Here is a 22,219-nt window from a genome sequence, read left to right on the forward strand (position 1 = left end):
CGGAAGCTGGAAACCGCAGCAGATAGGCAGGCTGCAGACCTGGCAACATGATGGGATATCGTTGCAAACTGGGTCATGGCAGCCACTAGGTAGAGTGTCAGGGGTCCTTCACGGTTCCGTGCCTATGCAGTTTAGCCCACAGGCCACTCAGCAGTGGGCCAGTCCAGCCGGGCAGTGAAGATGTTTGTACTGGTCCTCTGGTGCAACAGATGAGGCGCAGTGAGCTAGATGAAGCTGGAAAAAGCACAGTGGCGGCAGGTCGTCTGCAGCAGGAGCAGGGGGACAGAGGTGGTGTGAGCATCGTACAGTTGGCACCTCTCTACTGCTCCAAGTCATTTGGCACATGCGTTCTGCACGACTGCCCACTGCTGAGCCGGGCCATTGTGCCCCTGCGTAGTGAGTACAGTGCCCTTTTTCCTGATGGACACAGGGCTAGCTCTAGCCCCCACCCGTTGCTGCCAGCTTCTCAGGCAGCCCTCTCTAACTCTGTTTTTGAAAATATATCCCACGCTGAGATCCATTCCGTCCCTTCTCCCTGCTTTAAGTCTTCCTGGGAGAGTATATCACATTTCCTGTGTATTTGCCAGTAATACAGTTGTCCCCTTATCCTTCTGGATCTACTTCAAGACCCCCACTGAATGCCAGAAGCCAAAGGCTCTATGAAACCCTATACATACTGGGTTCCCTCCCTCCCCTCCCGCTTCCTCTCCCCTCCCTTCTCCCCTCTCCTCTCCTCCCATACACTCACATTATAACAGACTTTGGCCTTTTCTTACAAAACACACTTTAAAGGGTGTATTTTGACATCTCCAAATTGCCAGCGTCAGTATTCTGTAGGTCCATAAATAAACAAAGGCTGTGTGAACAGCCGGTCAGATAAGTAGATGTGGAAGGGGTTGTCCCGGTAGAAGCATGTCATGGGTGGGGTTGCCCTGGTCAAGGTAATTTGTGCTCCCGATGGGATGGTGTGAGTCGATCCTCTCTCCTCAGTCAAAAACCAGGATTTGTTTCTGCTCTTTTCACTTTAATATTTTTGGACCGCAGTTGACTGCAAGTCATTAAAACCATGTAGGTTACTGTTTGTGTTTATAGTATTTCTTTCTTCCCAGCCTTGAGTTCTGTTTTCTGAACTACTGTATCTCGTAGGGTTTTAAGGCCTCAGTGCCTAGCAGCTGGTGTAGACAGTAAGTATAGGTGTAAATGAAAAAAAAAAAATCAATGCCGTGGATTGGTGAGTAGTGAGCAAAAGTGTGGCATTCGGGGCCTTTGGTGACACTTGCCTTTGTCCCCTCTAAGAGCAAACAGCCTTAGCCAGGAAGAGCATATGGGTACAGTTGGGTGTGTTGGGGGAGAGTTGGGGAAGATACCTGACAGGTCAATCAGGCTGGTGAATCATGGGTCGGCCCCCTCCCCCGCAATTGGGGCCTGTGTCACAGATATCTTCCCCACTTCCCTTTCATCATAGGCCCAGCAAACCGTCCTGTGAAGTATATCCGTCTTGACAGCTTCTCATGTCTGGTCTTTCAAAGACTGGCCGCTTTTTCACTGTGTCCTGAGTCTGACTGGGGAGAGTTCTACAGAGAAGAAAAGCATCCTCAGAAGAGATGTGGCGCACTGGCAAAGCCTCCCTCTCCGTGTGCTTTTGAAGGGAGCCCCTGTGCGCACTCGCTCCTGCAGGCCTCAGAGCAGAGCAGTTTAAACAAAGGATCCAGGACCGACGCTGCCTTCAGAGTCTCCAAATACTAAAAACGCCAGTCTTTTTGGTAGTCTGCTGCCAGATTCAGTACTCGTGGACTGAAATTTGACCTTCCATTTTAATCAAGCCGCTTTTCTCTGGCCACGTTAGCCTAGATTCTCAAACTGGACTCTGTCCTAAGCTGTTGTCCTTGAAATAATGGGTCGTTCAGAGCAGTTCCCGGAACTTATTTTTTCTCCCAGTCCAGTAATGGCTCTCCTGCCCTGCCCCCCCAAACCAGTTAGCGTTGTGTCATTTAAAGCCTTTCTTCACTCCTGTTTCCAGCTTCCCTTTGGCCTCTGCTTAGAAAACCAAACCTTCCAGCCTTCTGTAAAGTCCCTTGGCTAAAGCAAGCAGAGTGAATGCAATGATTCTTGTACTGCTCCCTTGTGTGTGTCTCTGGGAACTATTCCTGATGTTAGAATTGGTTACTTGAATTTTATTCCTACAGCATAGCATTAAGTGTGTGCATACAGCTACCACGGAGGTACATCCCAACAGTGGCTGTCTTTAAGACCTGGGTTTGGTTGGGGTTCCTTACACCTTCTGGGCACATCACTTGATCTAGATGATGTTTCTGAATGTTCATCCCTGTATACACTCAGTTGGCCACAGGATGCGATGTTTAGTGTTTTCATTCAAGTCCTGACTAATTTCTTGTTCTTACAAATTCCCCTCTTGAACTATTATCCATCCCATGCCTCACCTCTCCCCCAGAGGTTTGGCAATTCTTAGAAATGGTTTTGAAGGTTATCAGAACCGGAGGCTCAGTGATACTGTTTGGTGGACAGGGACCAGGGATGGGTCCGTTGATCCACAGCACACTGGACAAGGATGGTTTCCCTCAGGATGTCGGTGGCTCCCAGAGCAGTACAGACTGCTGTAGCTGACTGGTAGCAGACATCAGAGGGCTTACTGCCTGCCCCAACACTGCTTTAAAAGACTTATGTATAGTAACTAAATCCTGTAAGTAATCATCTAGTCTTCGAGACAGTTACTCCACTGCCCAACCTCACTTTACAGATAGGAAGTTAAACAACCTGCCTGCCACATTTTGAGTAGAGAAATGGGTTTCAAGGCTTAGTTGCCTTTAAAGCACTCAGCCCTGATCCACTCATTGCTCAGTTAAACTGTGCCTTTATCCCTTCAGAGTGAGTAAGAATGCCCATCAGGGTATTAAGATCTAGAGGTACAATGTCTCGGGGGGAAGGAGACTGACTGTTCAGTAGTCACAGTCTTTGTTTCAGAACGGGAAACCCTTCACTGGGATGGGGGTTGATGCTCTCAGTGTCTACCACAGGCTGAGGGAGTCGGTGTCTTCCCAGAGCAGGAGAAATGCTTGAACACAGCCCTGGAGCTGCTATATTCCAGCATTGGTGTTTCTCTTAGTTCCCCTTCATATTCCAGCCGTATTGACTTAATCATAATCGTTAGAGCTATCAGACACTTCCATGCATAAAGTTGTTTACCTGGAAATCAGCCAGAGAGCACAAATACTTGGGTGGCAAGTCAAGCGCGGGGAGGACCATTGAATGATTAGCAGTTACTGAAACAGGCTTCGCTTTTGCCCTTGGAAGTCGCAATGTTGGTGATGTTTTCTTTTTTACACCGTATTTGTTCTTTGAAAATATCATGCGTTGATAGAGTATATTTTGATCATATCTGTAAGCAGTTTTCCTGTCCCAACTGCCTGCTCCCAAATAACCGACCCAGAGGATTAATACTACTTACGAATGCCTGGCCAGTAGCTCAGACTTGTTACTAGCTAACTCTTACACTTACTAACCCATATTTATTAGCTATGCTTCACCATGTGGCTCGTGGCTTGTGACCTCATTTTCTACTTGTCCTGCTTCCTCGGCAGTTGGCTGGTGTCGTCTCTGACTCTGCCCTTCTTCGTCCAGTGTCCTCCATTTGATTCTTTCCTAACTTTATTCTGCCTTGCTATCGGCCAATTTTATGTTACCCATTGAGAGTAATACATATTCACAGTGTACAGAAGGATTATTCCACAGCACATATCCATCTACCATTAACTCCCAGCGCCTCGTTAGAGCTTACTACAGGGATAGAGAAAGTTGGAAATGCGTCTTCCTGACTTTAATAAAAAAAGGATTTAAACAGGACACAGAGGAAAAGACCCTTTTCAGTCAGCAGATGTACATCTTATGTTAAAGAGAGCATGCTAGCCATTGCAGACTCTTGGAAGATGTAGGTGAATGTGAACTGCTGCCTCGGGGGCTGACGCATCTTCTTTTGTCTGAAACAGTGCAACTGTATTTTCAGCACATCTAAGTACATCATGCTTATGGAGTTGATAACCCTAAAACTAAAGTTGTGTTAAATTTAACTGAATTCTTGTTTGCTTGTTTTTGTTTTATTGGGTTTTTTGTTTGTTTGTTTTGGTTTTGGTTTGGGGTTTTTTGTTTTGTTTTGTTTTGTTTTGCTTGTTTTTTTTTTTTTTTCCATCCTGAAACTTTCTCTGTAGACCAGGCTGGCCTCAAACTCACAGGACCCGCCACCCAACTGCCAAATAAATACATGGAGACTTATTTTTACTTATGCAAGCCTAACCTTACCTTGGCTTGTTTCTAGCTAACTTTCCTAACTTAAATTATTCCATTTCTCTTTAACTACATTTTGCCTCTGGACTTTTGCCTTCCTTTATTCTATGTCTTTCTTTACTTCTTATTCCCTGGCTGGCTCTGTGGCTGGGTGCCTCTGTCCCCTAGCGTCCTCCTCTCCTCTTCTCAATCCTCCTCCTATTTATCCTCTCTGCCTGGCAGCCCCGCCTATCTCTCTCCTGCCTAGCTATTGTCTGCTCAGCTCTTTATGAGACCAATCAGGTGTTTAAGACAGGCAAAGTATCACAGCTTCACAGAGTTAAACAAATGCAACATAAAAGAATGGAACACATCTTTGCATCATTAAACAAATACTCCACAGCATAAATGAATATAACACAATAAACTAATATTCTGCAATACAAGTTATTTTAAGGGGGGAGCAGGGCCAGAAATGGGTAATGGAGTATATATGATTGGGAGAGAGGAAGGGGACCAGCAAAAGGAGTGACATTGGTAAAGGGGTGTACGTACGTGTGAAAATGCTATAGTAACAACACTGGGGGAAGGATTGGGTTAGCAGGATGGCTCAGCAGGTAAAGGTACTTGTTGCCAAATGTGGCAACCTGAGTTCGAGCCCCATGGACCCACGTGATAGGAGAGGGCCAGTTCTGGAACTGGTCCTCTGACTTTCATGTTCCCCCACTCTCTCTTTAAATAAATTATACAGTATTGTGTACACGCAGTGACAAGCAAGGATGCTCCTCTCCTGTCTGTGAGTGTCATTCCCTGTGGGGATGGACGTCTGCCTCCTTTCAGTTCCGCTCATCCTTTCACACCAAGCTTCAGCATCGCAGGGACGGTTTTTATGGAACTGAGAAAAGAAGTTTGCGGAAACTGGGACTTGGTCTTGGAGGTGAATTCGCAGGATGCGTCATCGTTCTGATTTCCAAATTAGGCTTAGCACATCGGTTGCCTGGAGGAGTTAACAGTTTTGTTTTGGGCGGAGGGAATTCAACCTTTCCCTCTGCACCTTGGAAATTGGCTTGTTCTTGTTCTTTTAGGAAAATGCATATAAGAAGTATTTTGAGTAGACACTAATCAATGTCTCCTTTTCTCTCTTAATAGGTTTTAAAATGGAACATTTCGATGCATCACACAGTACCTATTTCAGGGCATTACTGGGCCCCCGAGGTAAGGTGGTTTTAGGTTTTGCTCACCATCTTTGGCTTCCCTCCCATCCCTTTATGGCCTCTTGTAAATATTGCATGAGGAGATCTTAGAAAATGTTTTTTGTGATGAGATCCAAACTTTATGCCCAGTAATAAGGGGGCCTGCAAAGTTGAATGCTGTCCACTAACTCTGGGACAGAGAGTCAGCTGCTGAGGCCATCACTCCGCTGGCATCGGCTGCCATGCCTACAGCCTGGGACTAACGGAGGTACACTTTTCTTAAATCTTGACTCCCTAGAAGAAACCAGGCCAGTACATTCCAAACTTGCACTCGGTCTGACAATAAGATGCTGCCTCCCTTGCAGAGTCCTGAGGGCTGCTTTCCTCTAAAATCTAGGTCTTGCTGTATCACCCAGACTGGCCTTGAACCCCTGGGGATCCTCTTGCCTTAGCTACCCAAGTGCTGGGCTGCGTGTGTGTGGCACCACATCCCAATAGAAGTATATGCTTCCGGTGCTGGGAATGAAACCCACGGTTTCATGTGTAGCTGGGCAAGTGCTCTATTGTTGAGCTATATACGATGTAAATATGCCCATAAGGATTTTTCCTCTCATTTTTAAAATTTAATTATCATGTGTATTTTAGCATATGTTAATTTTGCAAAGTAATGGGCTTCATTTTGAGATTCCCATGTCTACAGACTGTCCTTGGTTTGGGTACGTTCCCTCTCTTATCCTCTTGTCCCTCCCGTCACCTGTCCTCTTCCATGTCTCCGACAGTGCTTTAAGGATTGGTTTCTTTGTTTCTAACTCATTTTACTTCAGGTCCTGTGCTTGAAACCCCGTGTTATTCTGCTGTTGGTCTTCATTCTCCATTGTGTTTATGTAAACGAGCTCTGCGCGGCCTTTTAGCGTTGTTTATTATGTCTTTAGAAAAGGACCTTTTGAGGGGCTCACAGAGACGCACTAGATGTTGTCACTGTGACAAAATAACTGAGAACATCAGCTTAGAGGAGCAAAGGTCATTTTGGTCTCCGGTTCTAGAGGTTCCAGTCTGTCTTGGACCTATCATTCTAGGCCTGTGACCAAGCTGACTGTCACTGTTGGAAGAGTGTGGCAGACAGTGTAAGTACAGCCTAAGGATTGGATTCCCTTCAAAGGGAAGCCTTGTTGACGTATACTGTCTGTCAGGTCTCAACATCTACAGTATTCAGCACCTCTCAGTAATCTAGTCAACAGTGAACCCACCACTGCCCGGCAAAAAACAAATAAATAGATAAAATCTAACTTTTAATTGTCTGAAATAATAAAAAAAAATGATGATCTTATTTGCAAGGAAGAGTAACTGCACGATTTAAAGGGTTCTAGGGTAGTAACCAAGAACCCTGTTCTCTGTGTCTGTCCATTTTGCCACCCACATCTGAGCTGCTCAGTCCTCAGGGTGGCTGCCTCTATGGCTGCAGCAGCTCCAGGCTGTACGTCCAACACAAGAAGAAGGCAGTTGTCCATTGTATGAGCTGAAGAAGAAAGGGGGTTTCACCTCAAAGCTTAGGGGTCACAACTGTCCCACATCACATTTCCAAACTGGCTACCACACAGAGCAGTGAGCTACCATGATCAGCTGGGTCGTGGGGAACTCTTCGCCTAGGGCTGGGGGTTGGACCAGCTGCTATGGGTACCCTGGGAGATGGGGATGGATACTTGCTAAAAATATACTATACAAAAGACCAAGGTGCTGGACTGAACTTTGAAGTAAGTGGACTTGGAAAATTTGTAGGCAGATATGTATATTCGTTGTGTTTATAATATCAGTGTAAACATAGAAGATGTTAGCTGGTAAGCGGTGACTTACTCTTTCTGAACAGACTGCTAAGGGGCAGAGCTGAGAACAGAAGGTGTTGGGATTGCCTTTGTTGCAGCTGCTTCCCTGCAGGACTTCTGAGAACTTGCCAGTACCATCCACCGCCACTCAAGCCTAACTGGTGGGAAGATGTGGAGGCAGCATCTCTAGCTGGAGCCAAAGAAAGACACGCTGGGAAGGCTCAGAATGTCTGCCAGAAGGAAGACTGGCACTTAGTTCCCCCAAAGGGAGCATGTGTTTTATTGAGCATTTTCCTCCTCCCTGTGAGATCATGGCAAAATATAATGCAGGAGGCGAGCCTGGCAGTCCAATCAGAGGACAAGGGCCATAGGCAGTACTAGCAGGTCCTTGGGCCTCGGTGAGGGTAAGAGTGAGTGTCCTCTTCTACACAGGTAGCCCCCATGAGTCAGTGTGGTATCAAGTTCCTAGGGTGCTCTAAGTATCTTACATAGTCCCTGTCTGATCATGGCTGAGCCAATAGCGTTTCATGATTTTTACCCATTGACCCTCTACTGCTGGCTTTGTCATCCGGCAGAGTGTCCCTAACCTGGCTATGGGGCACAGCTCGGGTCTGCACATGCTGGGCACTCACTGGGCTGAAGGGCTTTTTAGTGCAGGCTGCCCACCTGACTCCATGTTAATTCAATAAGCATAATAAACTGGGTGGGTGATTTAGCTTTAAGTTTCTTTCGGTTTTTTTGAAAGCATGTTATTTTACTATTTTACCTAGCAAAAATGCAAGTAATAAATCATTCTAAGCCTGTATCGAAAAGCTTTTGCCTTGCTTGATGTGTATCTATATGATTCTGCATTGTGCAGGCTAAATGTGACATCAGTGTCAGAAGGCTTTGAGGGTGGGTTTTCTTACGCGTACCTTACTAATCACTAAATGGTTTTCTTGTGGTGTTTTTCAGATACAAGGGTGAAAGGATGGTTTCTTCTGGACAATTACATTCCCACGTTTGTCTGCTCTCTCATTTATTTACTCATTGTGTGGCTGGGACCAAAATACATGAAGAATAAGAAGCCGTTCTCTTGCCAGAGAATTCTTGTGGTGTATAACATTGGACTCACCTTGCTGTCTCTCTATATGTTCTATGAGGTAGGTCAGTTTCTGGCGAGGGCTTCCTTCCTCTCCTGGTGCTGCTCTTCTGAGTTGTGTCCTAAGTGAGGAGAGGTACCTGCTTCGCTCAGCGAGAGAACTGGGCAGCTAGTCTATTAATGCATTTGGAGGAGGTTATAAAATTGATCTTTAACACACACACACAAAGCTGTTGGTACAGATGTTTCCTAGAATACCTGACGTAGAAGCCTTTGTTACTGATTCTTTGGTTACTCATGTTTCATGTGGCGTTCAGAACTAAACTAAATATCCTCCAAAATCATTCATATGCATGCAGAATGCAGTCTGGAAAATGAACAAAATGTGAAAAGCAGAGCTGTGTGCATCATCTTATTATTAAGTGCTTAGTTAGTAAATGCTTGTTTCTCTTGTGGAGGTGGAGGAGGAAGGAAGTGGGTGGTACTCTGGTAAATTTTGTGGCAGTTCAGCCTTTGTTCTGACCTGGTAACTTGTCAGACCTCACAAGTTCTGCTGTGCATATTCATTGTCCGTGGCACTGCGTTAACACGAGGATACTTTTACACGAGGATACACAGTCTGTGTAAGCTGATTTTAAAAGCCTTTAAAAGACACATGAATGGTAAGATCCTCATTTAGAATTCTAATGGTCCGTGTGAGTTCAGGCGCAATAATTTCTTTTACATGACTAGAGTGTTTAAATGAGGTGTTTTGCCTTCAAGGGCAAATAATCAGATGCAACATTTCATTTCTTCGTATTTTGCAAGGGATAATAATACAGCCTGAAGGAAAGGAGAACTTGTTCTCTATTGGTAAGCCCAGGCTGTGCAGCCAGGAAGGAAGGGGGAAGTTGTCCCCTATTGGTAAGCCCAGGCTGTGTAGCCAGGAAGGAAGAGGGAAGTTGTCCTCTATTGGAAAGCACAGTTTACGTCTTTGGGCAGGACTCTGTTTTCCAGGCTCACATTAACCTAGTTCCTAAATCCCCTTGGACAGAGAATTCCTGTCTGTACACAAAATGGACACTTTCGGATACTCTTTATTATGGCTTTTATTCTTAAGGGGTTTGTAGAGAAGAGGATGGGGCAGATGGTGAACTGCGGTGGTGACCTCCTGGCTCACACTGAGCAGGGGCGTGAGTTAGTAGACACTCGCAGCTGGAAGACCTGACCCCTCGTGTGTGCACCGCTCTCCCACGGTGTAGATGGTGTGACGGGATGAGAACAGCGCTAGCACTGCTTTCACGTTGGCTTAACACTCAGAGAAACGCTTTTTCTTTTCTCTGAGCCATTCCAGAAGGAAGGCAACTTAGCCTCCGGGATGGAGATTAGAGACCTGGAGGCAGGGGCCATGCATGGGCGTGACTCCTGGCCCCAGTCCTAGGCAGATTGCAGCAGCCCTCAGGTTCCAGAGCAAACATTTCTCACATAATTAAAGACAATAGAGTCATTTCTGCAAGGAACCTTCTAGAGACTTTAATGTTGGATGTAATATATTCTAGAAAGATAATTTAATAATATAAGGTGATTGAATTTTAGAGAACCTGAGCGTTTGCCTTAGGGCCTGTTTCATGTTACACAAGCCCCAGCGACTTAGCCATTATGTACCTTAGCCTCGTGTAAGATATCTCTGGAGTAAAGAAGAGAATTGCTGGATAAGCTGATGGTCTGTGCATCTGATGAGGGGCTCCTGGACAGCCTGTGATCAAAAGCCCAGCTCTTCCTCTAGCAGTGTGGTGAGGATGAGGGAATTCCTTGAGTGCTGTCTCAGCCTGGGTAGAGAAGAGATATAAGGAACACACAGAGGAAAAGCCCGCCCTTAGTTCCTAAGCTGGCAGGACTTGAGGGGCAGCACACAACAGACAGCTGTTACTTGTATTAAATCAGGTTGTGAATGTATATTCTGATCACTTATGCGTGACGGATGAGCCTGTGCTTGTATCGCTCCAGCGTGATCATTGTGTGTGATTGCTGTTGTTCAGTTCTTCATCAGTGATAGGACTGTAGTGTGCCCCTTGTCTTGTCAAGCTTGGGATTTCAGTTCAGTTCCAGGCTTTTGTTTTTTTTTTTTTTTGTTTTCTGGAACTAGCGTTTGTATTCCATTGACTAGCAGGACACAGCAGGGCAGCCGTGAAACCTTAGCCACTAAGCTGAGGGCGTCATGAAGCCCGTGGGGTGCAGTGCCGCGCATATCCATCTCGAGTTACCTTCCTGCTTATTGACATGTTTGCGGCTGTAAAGAATTTTGAAAGCAAATAGGTTTCTGCCTTGTCAAGTTCCACATCAACACAAGGTGAAGGAATGGCTGCGTTAAGGAAACCGAAGTCTGAAAAGAAGGGGTAATGGGGGCACAAAGGAGGAGCTGCAGAAACGGTGAAAGGGGTGAAGTAAAGACTGAGTCAATCTTGAAAGCGAAACTGGCTCAAAATGTAGAAAGCATATAGGTATATTTATAGTCTGTGCATTTGGTGGGGGGGTTAAAAGGAGAAAAAAGGTTGTACTTTCGGTTATCTCATTGATCTAATGCTGGTAGCCTGGAAAAAATGTCAGATTTTCCTGGTTTTTGAGTGTATTTGAGGTGTAGAATGTATTAGTTTGAAAGTATTGGGTGTTTTAGGTTTGACGAAGGCACTGCATTACCCGGCATCCCAGACAGTGGTGAAGATCTGAATGACGCTCCAAACTGTAGAAGAGAAACCATTTGCCTTGTTCCTCAGTGTTGTGAACCGGCTCTTACAAACTATCCATGTCAGGGTTCGTGGTGAGAACCCTGTGGTGGTAAATTCTAAATGTCAGCTTGATTGGATTAGGGACCACCTAGGGCATTAATGAAGCCTACTTTCCCACGTGCTTATGGAGAGGTTTACGTAGGGGTGGGGGAGGGAGACCCATCCTGACAATGGATAGCAACATCCCTGACCTGAATTGGGGCGGTGGGGAGGGAGGGACGCAGATGAGTGATGGCCTTCCCTTCCCTGCATCCAGAGGGGAGCAAGCTGCTCCGACCAACGAGGGAATGCCAGCATAAATACTTCCTCCCTCAAGTTGCTTTTTGTGAGGTAAAAGGAACCGATAAAAAAAAAATAAAACAAAACAAACCCTGCCTTCCTGATATCAAGTGGCTTTCCCTTAGTCTCTGTTTCTGCACCAACTGGACCTGCATTTCCCTGTCAGCACAGCAGCAGCAGCACAGCAGCAGCAGCAGCAAGCTATCATAGCGACTTCTGCTCCTTTGCTACAGTGTTGAACGAGGTGTCTCTCTCAGGCAGCCACTCTGTTCTAACGTGAAGCTGTTTTGATGTGTCTGCTCTTTTCCCATTATGCCTCTGACCTCCGCCGCCCTGCACTGAGAGAATCTAATTGTGTGGTTTGATGGAGTCTAAAAGGGCACATTCGTCTTGCTCAGCCTCTGCTTCACACACTGATGCTGGACTCCGCAGCCGCTGTCAGGGAGGCAGGGTCACAGCTGTACAGTGCCTTTGCCTTTGGTCACCCCAGGGTTGCTTCTCTTCGGGAAGATACACTCTGGGCTCAGGCTGTCCTGTTCAGCTCTGCCTAAACCCCCACCCCCAGCACCAGCACCGGCACCAGCACCTTGATTCTTCCTCCCTGTCCCCCACCCTCTGTCCCCAATTGAAGGGCTCATACTGCCTTTTCTTTGAACCATGCTTTGAAAATCATCGTCTTTGTTGGAAAGATGGAGAATGCGGTGTGTCAGGGCGCTGCAACCTTCTGTCCACTGTAATTGGGAGCCATTAAGCACCTCCCTCTGCACCTCTGAGTGCTGCCTTGATTGGGGCTCTGATGTGGCTGGAGAGCAGTTGCTTTAGAAGTATATTCCAAACTGTCTTCTTGTTCTTTTGGTTCAGGCTTTCCTAAAATAGATAATGGTATTGTGGGAAACAGGATTGGAGAAAGTATTTGTTTCCCAGAATACTTTGAAAAGGGTTTTTGCTCTCTGCCTTCTTAAGGAGGGTGTAGAGAAGTTGACTCAACTGGAGAGACCAGTATTTGTAAGAAAGCTCTGCTCGGTGTGCCCAGCCTTTTGACATTGTGACAAGACTTTGCCACCTACAAAGTTCACACCATGAAATCATTTACACCCCCTCCCCCAGTGCAAAACAACCTAATGTTATCACTACATTTATGGTTGGGGTCTGTTCATAGCTATCCCTGGGGTGCACAATTGTAGGTTGGACATTGCTGGATCGTTGCCCAAAATTGGTGACTTTTTGTTCCCTTACAACTGAAGTTCCTTGTTCTGAAACACTCTCCTGAGGGATTATAAGGAACTAGTACGTGCCCTTCAGTGTATCTAAAGCTCTCCTGGGAGGATTGCACATAGTAGAGAGAGGAGGGGGATCGCAGTCCAAACTCCTCTTTCCTCACCCAGGAGGGAGGGAGGGAATGCCTTTGCCAGAGAGATAGCCTGGGAACTGATTCTGCAGACTCCTCAGACCTATCCCTCCCTCCCTCCCTCCCTCCCTCCCTCCCTCCCTCCTTCCTTCCTTCCTTCCTTCCTTCCTTTCTCGATAGGGTCTCTTTTTGTAGACTTGGCTGGCCTATAACAGAGATCCTCCTGCCTCTGCCTCCCAAGTGCTGGGATTAAAGGTGTGCCATCACGCCCCGCCTTACAAGTCCTTGATTAAAGCTGGGCTTTGCAAAGCAAGACTGAAGTAGGTTGGCTGGAGAGTTTTAACCTATGCAGACGACACTGGCAGGGGCTCCTGTTTCTACCTTAGTTGTAGAGTCTCAAGTTCTGAAAACAAATATAGCACACGTTTGGCTAGAGTTGTATCAGACTTAGGTGGTACCTACCCAAAGGCTCTGCACTCGACTTCCTCATTTAATGTTTTGTCTCCATATTCCTGTCCCTTTTTACTGTATGAAAAAAAAGACCTTCAGCATAAGAGGGCGGAGGCTGGCACTTAGGAGATGCCAGGCATACCCGCTGTGGGTTAGCCTGTGTGCTCTGTGCTAAAGATCTGTCAAGTGTGCCCGAATGATCCTTATGCGTAAACAGGGGAGGTGCCTTTAGCCGTGTCCATGGTCATAAGAAGGAAAAACACTTCTGAAGGGCGGGGTGTGCAAGTTTCTTTACAGGCTTCCTCATGCTCTGGACCTGAGATTTCTGATTGAAAGCCACCTACCAATGTGCCTCCATTCATACATAATACCACCCTAAGTGACCTGCTGTGCTGTAGAGGAAATGGGTACCTTTGAATTCAGAATGGCTTCTGGTTGGTTATAAATCAGATTTCTGCTAAGGTGGGGTGGATACAGGTAAAGGTCTAATTTCCCCCTAGCATCCTCCATGGAGAGACTAGTCAGGAACCCAGAAACAGGCCAGAAGACAGAGGGGCCTAGAACTGCCGTGTGAGCTCCCCATGTCATTTTTGTGCCTGTTTCCTCATTTAAAATGCTCACTTTTGCCAGATACAGAAGCACACACATCCCAGCAAACAAATGTGTGAAACATCTTAATGGCTCCTAGGAACGGTCCTCGGGCTGTGACATTGTTGTGTTCAGGTTCAAAGAGTCGGTTTGCATCGCCCTTTCCCCTGCTCAGGAATGATCTCCACATAACTCAGCCACCTTTAACTTCCCAAACTAGACCGCCCTTCTGAACATCTTGAGGCGCTGGGGTAACGGGCTGGTAGAGCCATGAGGGAAGAGCTTTTCCAACTAGACACAAGTACGTCAAATGACCTTGTTTCCTCAGAGGCTCTCATAGCCTTCCAGGAAGTAACTGTGCTGAGGTTATGCTTCATCTGTGGTTAGAAGGCAGACCTCGCCATTAAAGATCTGCTCCCTGGTTGCATCACCGGGACCTCGCTGTGACTGAGGCTCACCCACATTTTTCTTCAGGTGAAAAGGAGGTGCACAAAACCTCCATTGTCTATTGAATTTGTCTCCTAGGAGAGAAGGAAGCTGCTCACTGTGTTTTAATTACAGCTGTTCACAAGCGCCTGGCCTAATTAATAGAAAGCACACATGGCTTTATCTTGGCTACTTAGGGAAAGCCACGCCAGTAATCCTCTCTTTGTTGTCCTTGGACCAGCAGTGGCACGGGGAGTGTGGAGATAGAGGCCATTGTGGCCTGCTTTGTCACTCAGGAGCAGTCCCCTTAGCTGAGTCTCAGAAGCTCGAGGTTGATGGCAGTCCTTGCAGCGTCTCTCCGTGTCCTTCCTCTTGGGCCCTCCTGCTCCACCGCTGACATACAGCATCATGGCGGTCTCAGCGGAGGGAATGCCAGCGCCACGGCAGCCTCCACAAGGACCTGGAGTGGGGGAGGAGTGGTAGCCTCAGGCCAAGAGCATGGCCACCTCATGAGCCCCTTATGCTGGATGTAGCTGACTGATGGCTCGCAGAGCTTCCCACCCAGTAGCCACACTGGAGTTCTTTATCCTCCAATGGCACTTTATGTAGAGATTTTCCTCTTTTATCCCAGGCCCTAGGAAAGGGCAAGTAGGATTTTCGGTTCTGTTGCTTATTGAAGGAAGCCCCACCTGGATTCTTTTAGAAAGAAACATGAGAACGAGGTGCGTGCCAGGAGGAGCCTTCCTTGCTAAGAGGCACCTGCAGAATTTAAGGGGTAGGCATTTTACCCTTCTTTTTTTTTTTACAGAGCAACCTCACCCTGCACAGGGAGTTAGCATCGTAGTCCTCAGTACCTGAATAAGTGTCGTATTCATGGTCAGCCAGCCCAGGGTACACGGTGATGGGAGGGTCTAGAATCTGACTTTTTAGTTGTTCTGGTTTTTGTGAGATAGCCCTACTATTTACCTTGTCTGATGTGGAACTTCTTATATAGACCAGGCTGGCCACAAACTCAGCGAGAGCTGCCTGCCTCTGTCTCCCAGGGAAGATTAAAAGTGTGTGCCACCACAAGCTGCTAAATGTGATGCTTCTAATGTGGTAAAATTTCAAAAGATAACAGCAAATGAAGATAATCACTTTAGCCAATTTTTTTATTGTACACATTTATCCTCATGGGGACCTGACTTTATTACCTGTGAGATTTTGACAAGGAGCGCTCCCTTTTCGTGTCTCAGATACCCAGCGTTTCTGTCGTGGGATGGAAGGAGGAACAGCAAACAGTGCACTCTGATGACATGGCCCTCTCTCCAGTTAGGTCTCTACAGACACCACACCCACCTCCTTACCCTGCTTCCTGGTCCCCCGTTCACCCCCGTTTTGTATCTTGAGTCTTCGAAGCTCTAAGAGGTCTGTGAATGACCGACTTAACTGGCCATGAAAGAGGACTTCAGAACAAAAACATATCCACGCCTAGGAGGATGCTCCCTCATGGTGCCAGACTAGAGAAAATAGTATTGGGTGTGGTCTGTTATGAAGTCAAGCACAGAAATTATTGAAAACTTGGGACAGAAAACCTCTAGAGAGTGAAAACCACAGTCGTCCCCCCCCCCCCACCTCCCCATCCGACCTTCCCAGCCCACAGCTCTCGCTTGCCATGTGATGCTTTTCAGAGTCCTGTGCTGTTCTTTGGCCATGAAGGCTGCGTAAACTCAGACTGTTTTCATGTGGAGAAGGTAACAAAACAGAAAACAGAAGAAAAGTTAAAAGAAACGTAAGACGTTAAACTTGGCCCCCGTGCAAGCGTACCACGCTTGGCATTTATTTCTCACACTCAATTGGATGGAAATATGGCCGTGTGTCTTCCTAGCCTTACCCAAGCGTGCTGCTCGCGGTAGGCATCTGTATGTTCACCAGGCTGAGCAGTTGTCTCAAGGGCAGTGGGCCTTGAACCCCCTAGATCCTGGCTCTCAATAACCCCTTCCCTCTAACATTCTTTCACTGAGATCAGTAGCCCAAGACCACCAGCTTACAGTCTCAACTGCACACTGAATTCTCTTGAGAACTTTACAAGAGGCCCCTTGAGGTTCTGTTTCATGGTCAGGGTGAGGCCAGGGATTAATAATTCTTTAAAAGCTCCCAGGGTGATCATGCTATGCAGCCTCAATAGCACCCACAGTTGTTCAAGATTTCATGTGGTCGGAATCACCTATCCAAACACTGGCCAGCTGGTAAAATCACAGGACTCAGAAGGTGGAGGCAGGAGGATCATTACTTCATCCTGTGACCCTTCCTCTCTTCCTACACACATACCCCACATCAGGTTTTCTGCTCATACGTTTCAGAGTCAGGAGATCTAGGGTAGACCCCAGGGCTGTTAAAGGTTCCTGGGTGGTGTCAGCTCTGCTGCTGGGGGACAATACTTTGAAGCAACATCGTTATAGTTTCAAGAATTTGTGACCCAGTGATCTAGGTTTTAAATTCTGAAGGTGTGGGGTAGTTCAGGAGTGCATTCCTCAAGGGTCCTGGGTGCTGCTGGTGGCGCTGGACGGGGGTACACACTTAGCAGGTGACTGGGTCCTTGTGTGTCTCAAGCTTGCTTGAGATGAGGCCTAAAGTGTGCCGTCTCAGCACCTGGCATTCTGTGATCATCAGGAACACTCAAGATTGTTCTAGACTGTAGAAGAAAGTAAACAAACATGGAGCTGTGGTTTTCATAGACAAATGGCATCCCTTGGGTGTTAGGAACATAGCAGGTGGGCACTGTGGAAATAGAGTAATTAAAATACACTTTTTATCCCAACCACTCGAGTGGATCTTAAGGTTTCATCATAGGCCACTCACTCATTGTGCTGATGAGGAAACAGGCTCTATAAGGGAGCCAGTGAAAACTGCAGGACCAGCAGAAGCTTGCACCCCAGTTCTGGGGTCCTTCTGTGCTGCCACAGCTGTCTGCAGATGGCTAATCTGTGAGTATAGAGGGTGACCCAGTAACAGAACAGAAAGTGGCAAGGAATAAGGAGAATGTACTACATTGCTCCTAGTGTTTAAAGTGTAGTTCCAGTCCAGTGGTCTTGGTACTGGCAATTTATGGACTTGTTAGAACTACATATTGCTGTGCCCCATCTCCCCGAATAGCTGGTGACTGGCACAATCCCATCTGAGTGCCCTCAGGTTTGGAGAGTCCAGGTTTAGGGAACGTGCATAAGAAGACAGGATGACATCTTGTACTGGTCTGTGCTGGCTAAGGCACCAGGTGGAGGGAGTTTGTGAAGGCAGCAGCCTGAGAGTGACCTCACGCTCCCCCTTCAACCTTCCTGTGTGAAGGAAGACACAGCGTTAGAATGACTATTTTACTTTGAGCGAACTCACCACAGCGTAGCCACAAGTAACTTTTCACAAATGGATAAAGTTCAGTTGAACAAAGCCCTGATATAGTAACGACTTGTTCTTCTCTGTTTTAGCTGGTGACAGGTGTGTTGGAAGGCAAATACAACTTCTTCTGTCAGGGAACACACTCAGCAGGAGAGGCAGACATGAAGGTACTGTTTCAGGAGTGGGGGTGGGTGGGTGTGTCTGGGTGTTTTTGGTTTTTCAATAAAGAACTTATATAAAAGATGAAGAAGACCATACCCTCTCGATCGTGATCATTTCTGTTGACGTTTTGAAAAGGGAAAGAAAGAAGTGCTGGGTGTGTGGTATGAAGATTTGAACAGAAAAGGCATAAACAGAATGAAGAACTTAGGCCTCCCTCTCTGAAGAAGCTCTTGTGAGCCGTTGACAAGGGAAGATTGTGTTTATCAGGTTTCATACTTACATGAAAGAGATCGTTCAGATTTAAAGTCACTCATATAAGTGACTTTAAAATATAATAATGTATAATAAGCCCTCTGGGTTGTGACAGTAAAAATAAAATCCAACTTCCACTCTGAGAACTGGAGTTTTAGGCTGACAGTCAAAGTTCAGCGTGGCCAGCGTTACCTCTGGACATACCGGTAGGTGCTTTTGTTTGGGTTTAGTTTCACTTTGAGATAGGGTGTTTTATAGCTTCAAATTCTGCGTGGCTAAAGATGATCCTCACCTCTCAATTCTCTGGCTTCTGCCTTCAAGTCCAGGGATTGCAGGTGTGCACCTTCCTGTTCTTGTTAAGCGTGTGCGAGAGTTCCGGAGCCCTTTGAAGGCATTTCCTGCTGCTGTTTCAGGGTTCCCAGTATGGCATGTTCACCCACTAAAGGCTCCCAACAGTGGCTGGAGCCCAGGCTCTGGAAGGCACCAGGAGCCAGTGGACTCACTAGCTTTATTTTTGTGTTGGGTATACGTGTGTACGGCATGTCACAGGTGACATTCCAGAGAAGCACTGGAGATAAAAACCATGGACCCTCCCCTTCTAGGTCATCCGTGTCCTGTGGTGGTACTACTTCTCCAAACTCATAGAATTCATGGACACCTTCTTCTTCATCCTCCGCAAGAACAACCACCAGATAACAGTCCTCCATGTCTACCACCACGCCACCATGTTCAACATCTGGTGGTTTGTGATGAACTGGGTTCCCTGCGGCCATTGTAAGTACTAGGGTGTTTGGGGACATGTGACAGAGACAGACTGGAAGCTTAGGCACTCAGGGAAGATGTTGTCTCTGTAAATTTCCAGGTTAAGCTTTTGAATTTGTGTTCAGGCTTTTTTCTATTTCTATTTATTATTATTATTATTATTATTTATTATTATTTTAGTTAGCATACACTGTAAAGGGTTTCATTGTGACATTTTCAAGTCATTATACTTTTTCTCATTTGTCCCTCCTCCCACTACCCTCTCATGTTCCCTTTAACCCTTTTTGGCCTCCTCCTTTCTACTTTCTTGTAACATATAGTAGACATAGTAATCCTAAGCAGAAAGAGCAGCGTTAAAGATATCACAAGGTCCAGTCCCAAATTATACCACAGAGCCATAGTAACACGAGCAGTTTAGTACTGGCACAAAAGGAGACATTTAGACAAGAGTAGACTAGAAGACCAGAAAACACAGCTGCCACATAAGCTTTGACAAAGGTGTCAGCAGAAACCGTCATTGTTTTTTGAAAAGACAAACCCAAAACCCCACAAATCATTCATTAGCAAATGGACTATTGAATTCAACACACAGTTGATTAAAGGAAACACAAATGCCTGATAAATACTTTTTAAAAAGCGCTCAGTGCCTTTAGCTATCAGGAAAATGCACATTGAAACTGCTTTGAGAGCCTGTCTTGCTCAACAGAATAATTATCAAGAAAAGGAGCTCTTGACCAGTATCACCAAGGTCCTAGGCTCAGTACCAGTAGAGGCAAAATGCTGGTAAGGATGTGGGCAAAGAGGAACTGTTATATATTCCGGTGGTACTGATATTCATGGAACTGATGTGGAAATCATTATAGAGCATTCTCAAACACTGAATCTAAAACTGCCGTACGATCCTGCTGTACTACTCTTGGGTAAATAGCCAAGGACTCCGAGTCAGTGTAGCACAGAGATACAAGCACATCCAGGGTTATTGCTGCTCTCTTCACCATAGCCAACAAATGGAACCAGCCTGCTTGGCCAACACAGATGAAAATACACGGTGTACAATGGAATTTTATGCAGGTATAAATCGTGGCATTTGTAGGAAAATGGAGGCGACCGGATGTAGCCGGGCTTTCTTTAGACTGCTAGCTCCCAAATAGTGACACAGAGACTTGCTGTTAAATATGAATGACTTGCCTTAGCTTAGACTTGTTCCCGACTAGCTCTTAAAACTTAACCTGTTTCTATTAATCTATGTTCTGCCACATGGATCGTTACCCCTGCTCAGTATGGTGCATGGAGCGTCTTGCTTACTCAGTGTCTGCCTGGCAAATCTCTGCCTTGCTGATTCCTTCCCCAGAGTTCCTGTCTCTGCCTGGGGGGGTCTCGCCTATCCTCTCTGACCTAACTGCTGGCCATTCAATGCTGTATTAGACCCCTCAGAAGGCGCCTTGGCAGAGAGACATCTTCAGAGTGTAGGAAAAGACTATCTCAGAACAAAATGAAATGAACCATACTCAAATACCACATGTTGTATATCATGTGTGAACCTAAATATAAAATTGCATCTGTATGTATTTATGTGTAAGTCACAAACGTAGAGAAAGGATCTTGAGAGGAAGAAGAGAGCTTAAGGGAGGGGGAAAGACACCACCGAGGAAGGGAACAAACGAGAACAAAGCACTTTGACAGAAATGTATGAAGATTCCACCATGAAACCCATTACTCTGTATGCTAATTTAAAATTGAAATAATTCGGGAGGCAGAGGCAGGCGGTTCTCTGAGTTCGAGGCCAGCCTGGTCTACAAGAGCTAGTTCCAGGACAGGCTCTAGAAACTACAGGGAAACCCTGTCTCAAAAAAAAAAAAAAATTTGAAATAATTAAAAGGCAAGCCTCTTCAATAGATGGTTCTGGAAAACCCAGAAATCCCAGTGTAAATCAGTGAAACAGGATACACAAATCTCTTGCTCCGCACAAAAGTCAATCCTAAATGGGTCAAAGGCTTTAGAGTAAAACCGGAAGTTCTGAACCTGCCTGAGGAAACCAGTGGCTTCAAGCTACAGAGATAGGCAAGGACTTTGCAAAGAGGGCCTGGGTTGCTTTCAATGAGTGTATGTGGCTTAAGGGCACAGAACCTTTTTCTAACAGCCAGTGTCTTGACCTGTTCGAGTAAGAAGTGGGGGGGGAGGGGAGGGATGGTGGGCAGATAAGTTGATTCAGCAGGTAGAGGTGTTTGCTACCAGGCCTGATGGCCTGAGACCACCCATATGGTGGAAGGAGAGAACCAACTCCCACAAGCCTCCCTGTCTAGTGTGGAAGGCGTGTGCCTGCTAAGTGATGGAATCTGTCTCACACAGTAGGTGTGTGTCAGTGAGCGAGACATTCGTGGCTCCACCACACGTTATGAAGCCCCCATATGCTCTTACTGAGTGGGGCTAGCAGGGCGGTCTCTATAGCATCCACTGAAGTATACTAGTTCTTTAAGGTTGGGTTTGGTGCTGTCATGTGCATCTTCAGGTTTCTCTTAGGATTCCAGCAGATATCTCAGTCACATGATTTTTTTTTTAGCCTGCCATTGAGGAATTTGAGAATCTTTGGAACTGCTCATGGGTCGCTCCCTACCCCCCAACATGGTTGCTGATGAACTCTGCCCACCGAGACTGACGGCTCCATTTGGTTTATAACTAGAAAAGATTTCCTAAATGCAGTGCCTTTGGACTTGGGAGAAAAGTGAGACCTAGAAGGGAGGGTTGAGCTCAAACACTCTTGAGCTAGTGTTTCTCCCTCATCACCTGCAGATAAGCAATCCCGAAGTCTGCTAGGGACAGCCCTCCATTGATTACATTTGAAGACTATTTTACATTTCAGGGTATCTCAACAGCTGGCCCCACCTGGCCGGTTGAAAAGTAGAGAGCATACACGACCTGTGCAAGGCTATAGGACCAGTTTCTATCACAGCCGGAAGAAGCTCCTACTAATATAACCCCGCGTGTCTGAAAGGAGCAGGGAGCTTTGGTTCATTATTTCCTGTTGATGATGAAAGTATTTTAAAAAAAAATGATATTGTACTGGAAATTGGAAGTCATGTGATAAAATGGATCTTTCAAATTGAAGGAACTGGCTGTAGATTCTCTGTTAATAAAACCCTAACTGTAGTCCTGGGGCATAATCATAACTTCAAAGTCTCCTCCAGACCTCAGCAAAGGAGTGGAAACAGCCTTCTCAGAGCATTCTGTCCATTGCTTATCCTCGCCCGGTCTTCAGAATGGCACATCGTAGGCATCTGGGAGGAGAATTCTGCCTCCCGGTCTGCCAGCCACACATGCAGGTGCCAGGCCTGGGGCACAAGTAGTCATGGGCCCACCCAAGTGGAAAGTGACTTTTCATACACGTCCGGCTAGTCTGTATAGCTGTGGTGTTTGTTGTCCTCTGTCGAGAGGAAGGTCTCTAC

General features: G+C 46.3%; 1 protein-coding gene across 2 annotated transcripts in view; it reads left to right on the forward strand.

Moving 5' to 3' along the window:
• The window catches only part of Elovl5 (ELOVL fatty acid elongase 5), a 62,236-nt gene that overhangs the window by 35,079 nt on the left and 4,938 nt on the right, over positions 1-22,219 (forward strand). For both annotated transcript variants that reach the window (XM_038321776.1, XM_038321777.1), the window contains exons 2-5: positions 5,428-5,493; positions 8,246-8,433; positions 17,690-17,767; positions 18,617-18,788. In XM_038321776.1, the coding sequence (XP_038177704.1) occupies positions 5,436-5,493; positions 8,246-8,433; positions 17,690-17,767; positions 18,617-18,788 (496 nt within the window). In that variant the 5' untranslated portion in view covers positions 5,428-5,435. The remainder of the gene's footprint in view (positions 1-5,427; positions 5,494-8,245; positions 8,434-17,689; positions 17,768-18,616; positions 18,789-22,219) is intronic.

Source organism: Arvicola amphibius, chromosome 3, assembly GCF_903992535.2.
Source record: "Arvicola amphibius chromosome 3, mArvAmp1.2, whole genome shotgun sequence".
Lineage (NCBI taxonomy): Eukaryota > Metazoa > Chordata > Mammalia > Rodentia > Cricetidae > Arvicola > Arvicola amphibius.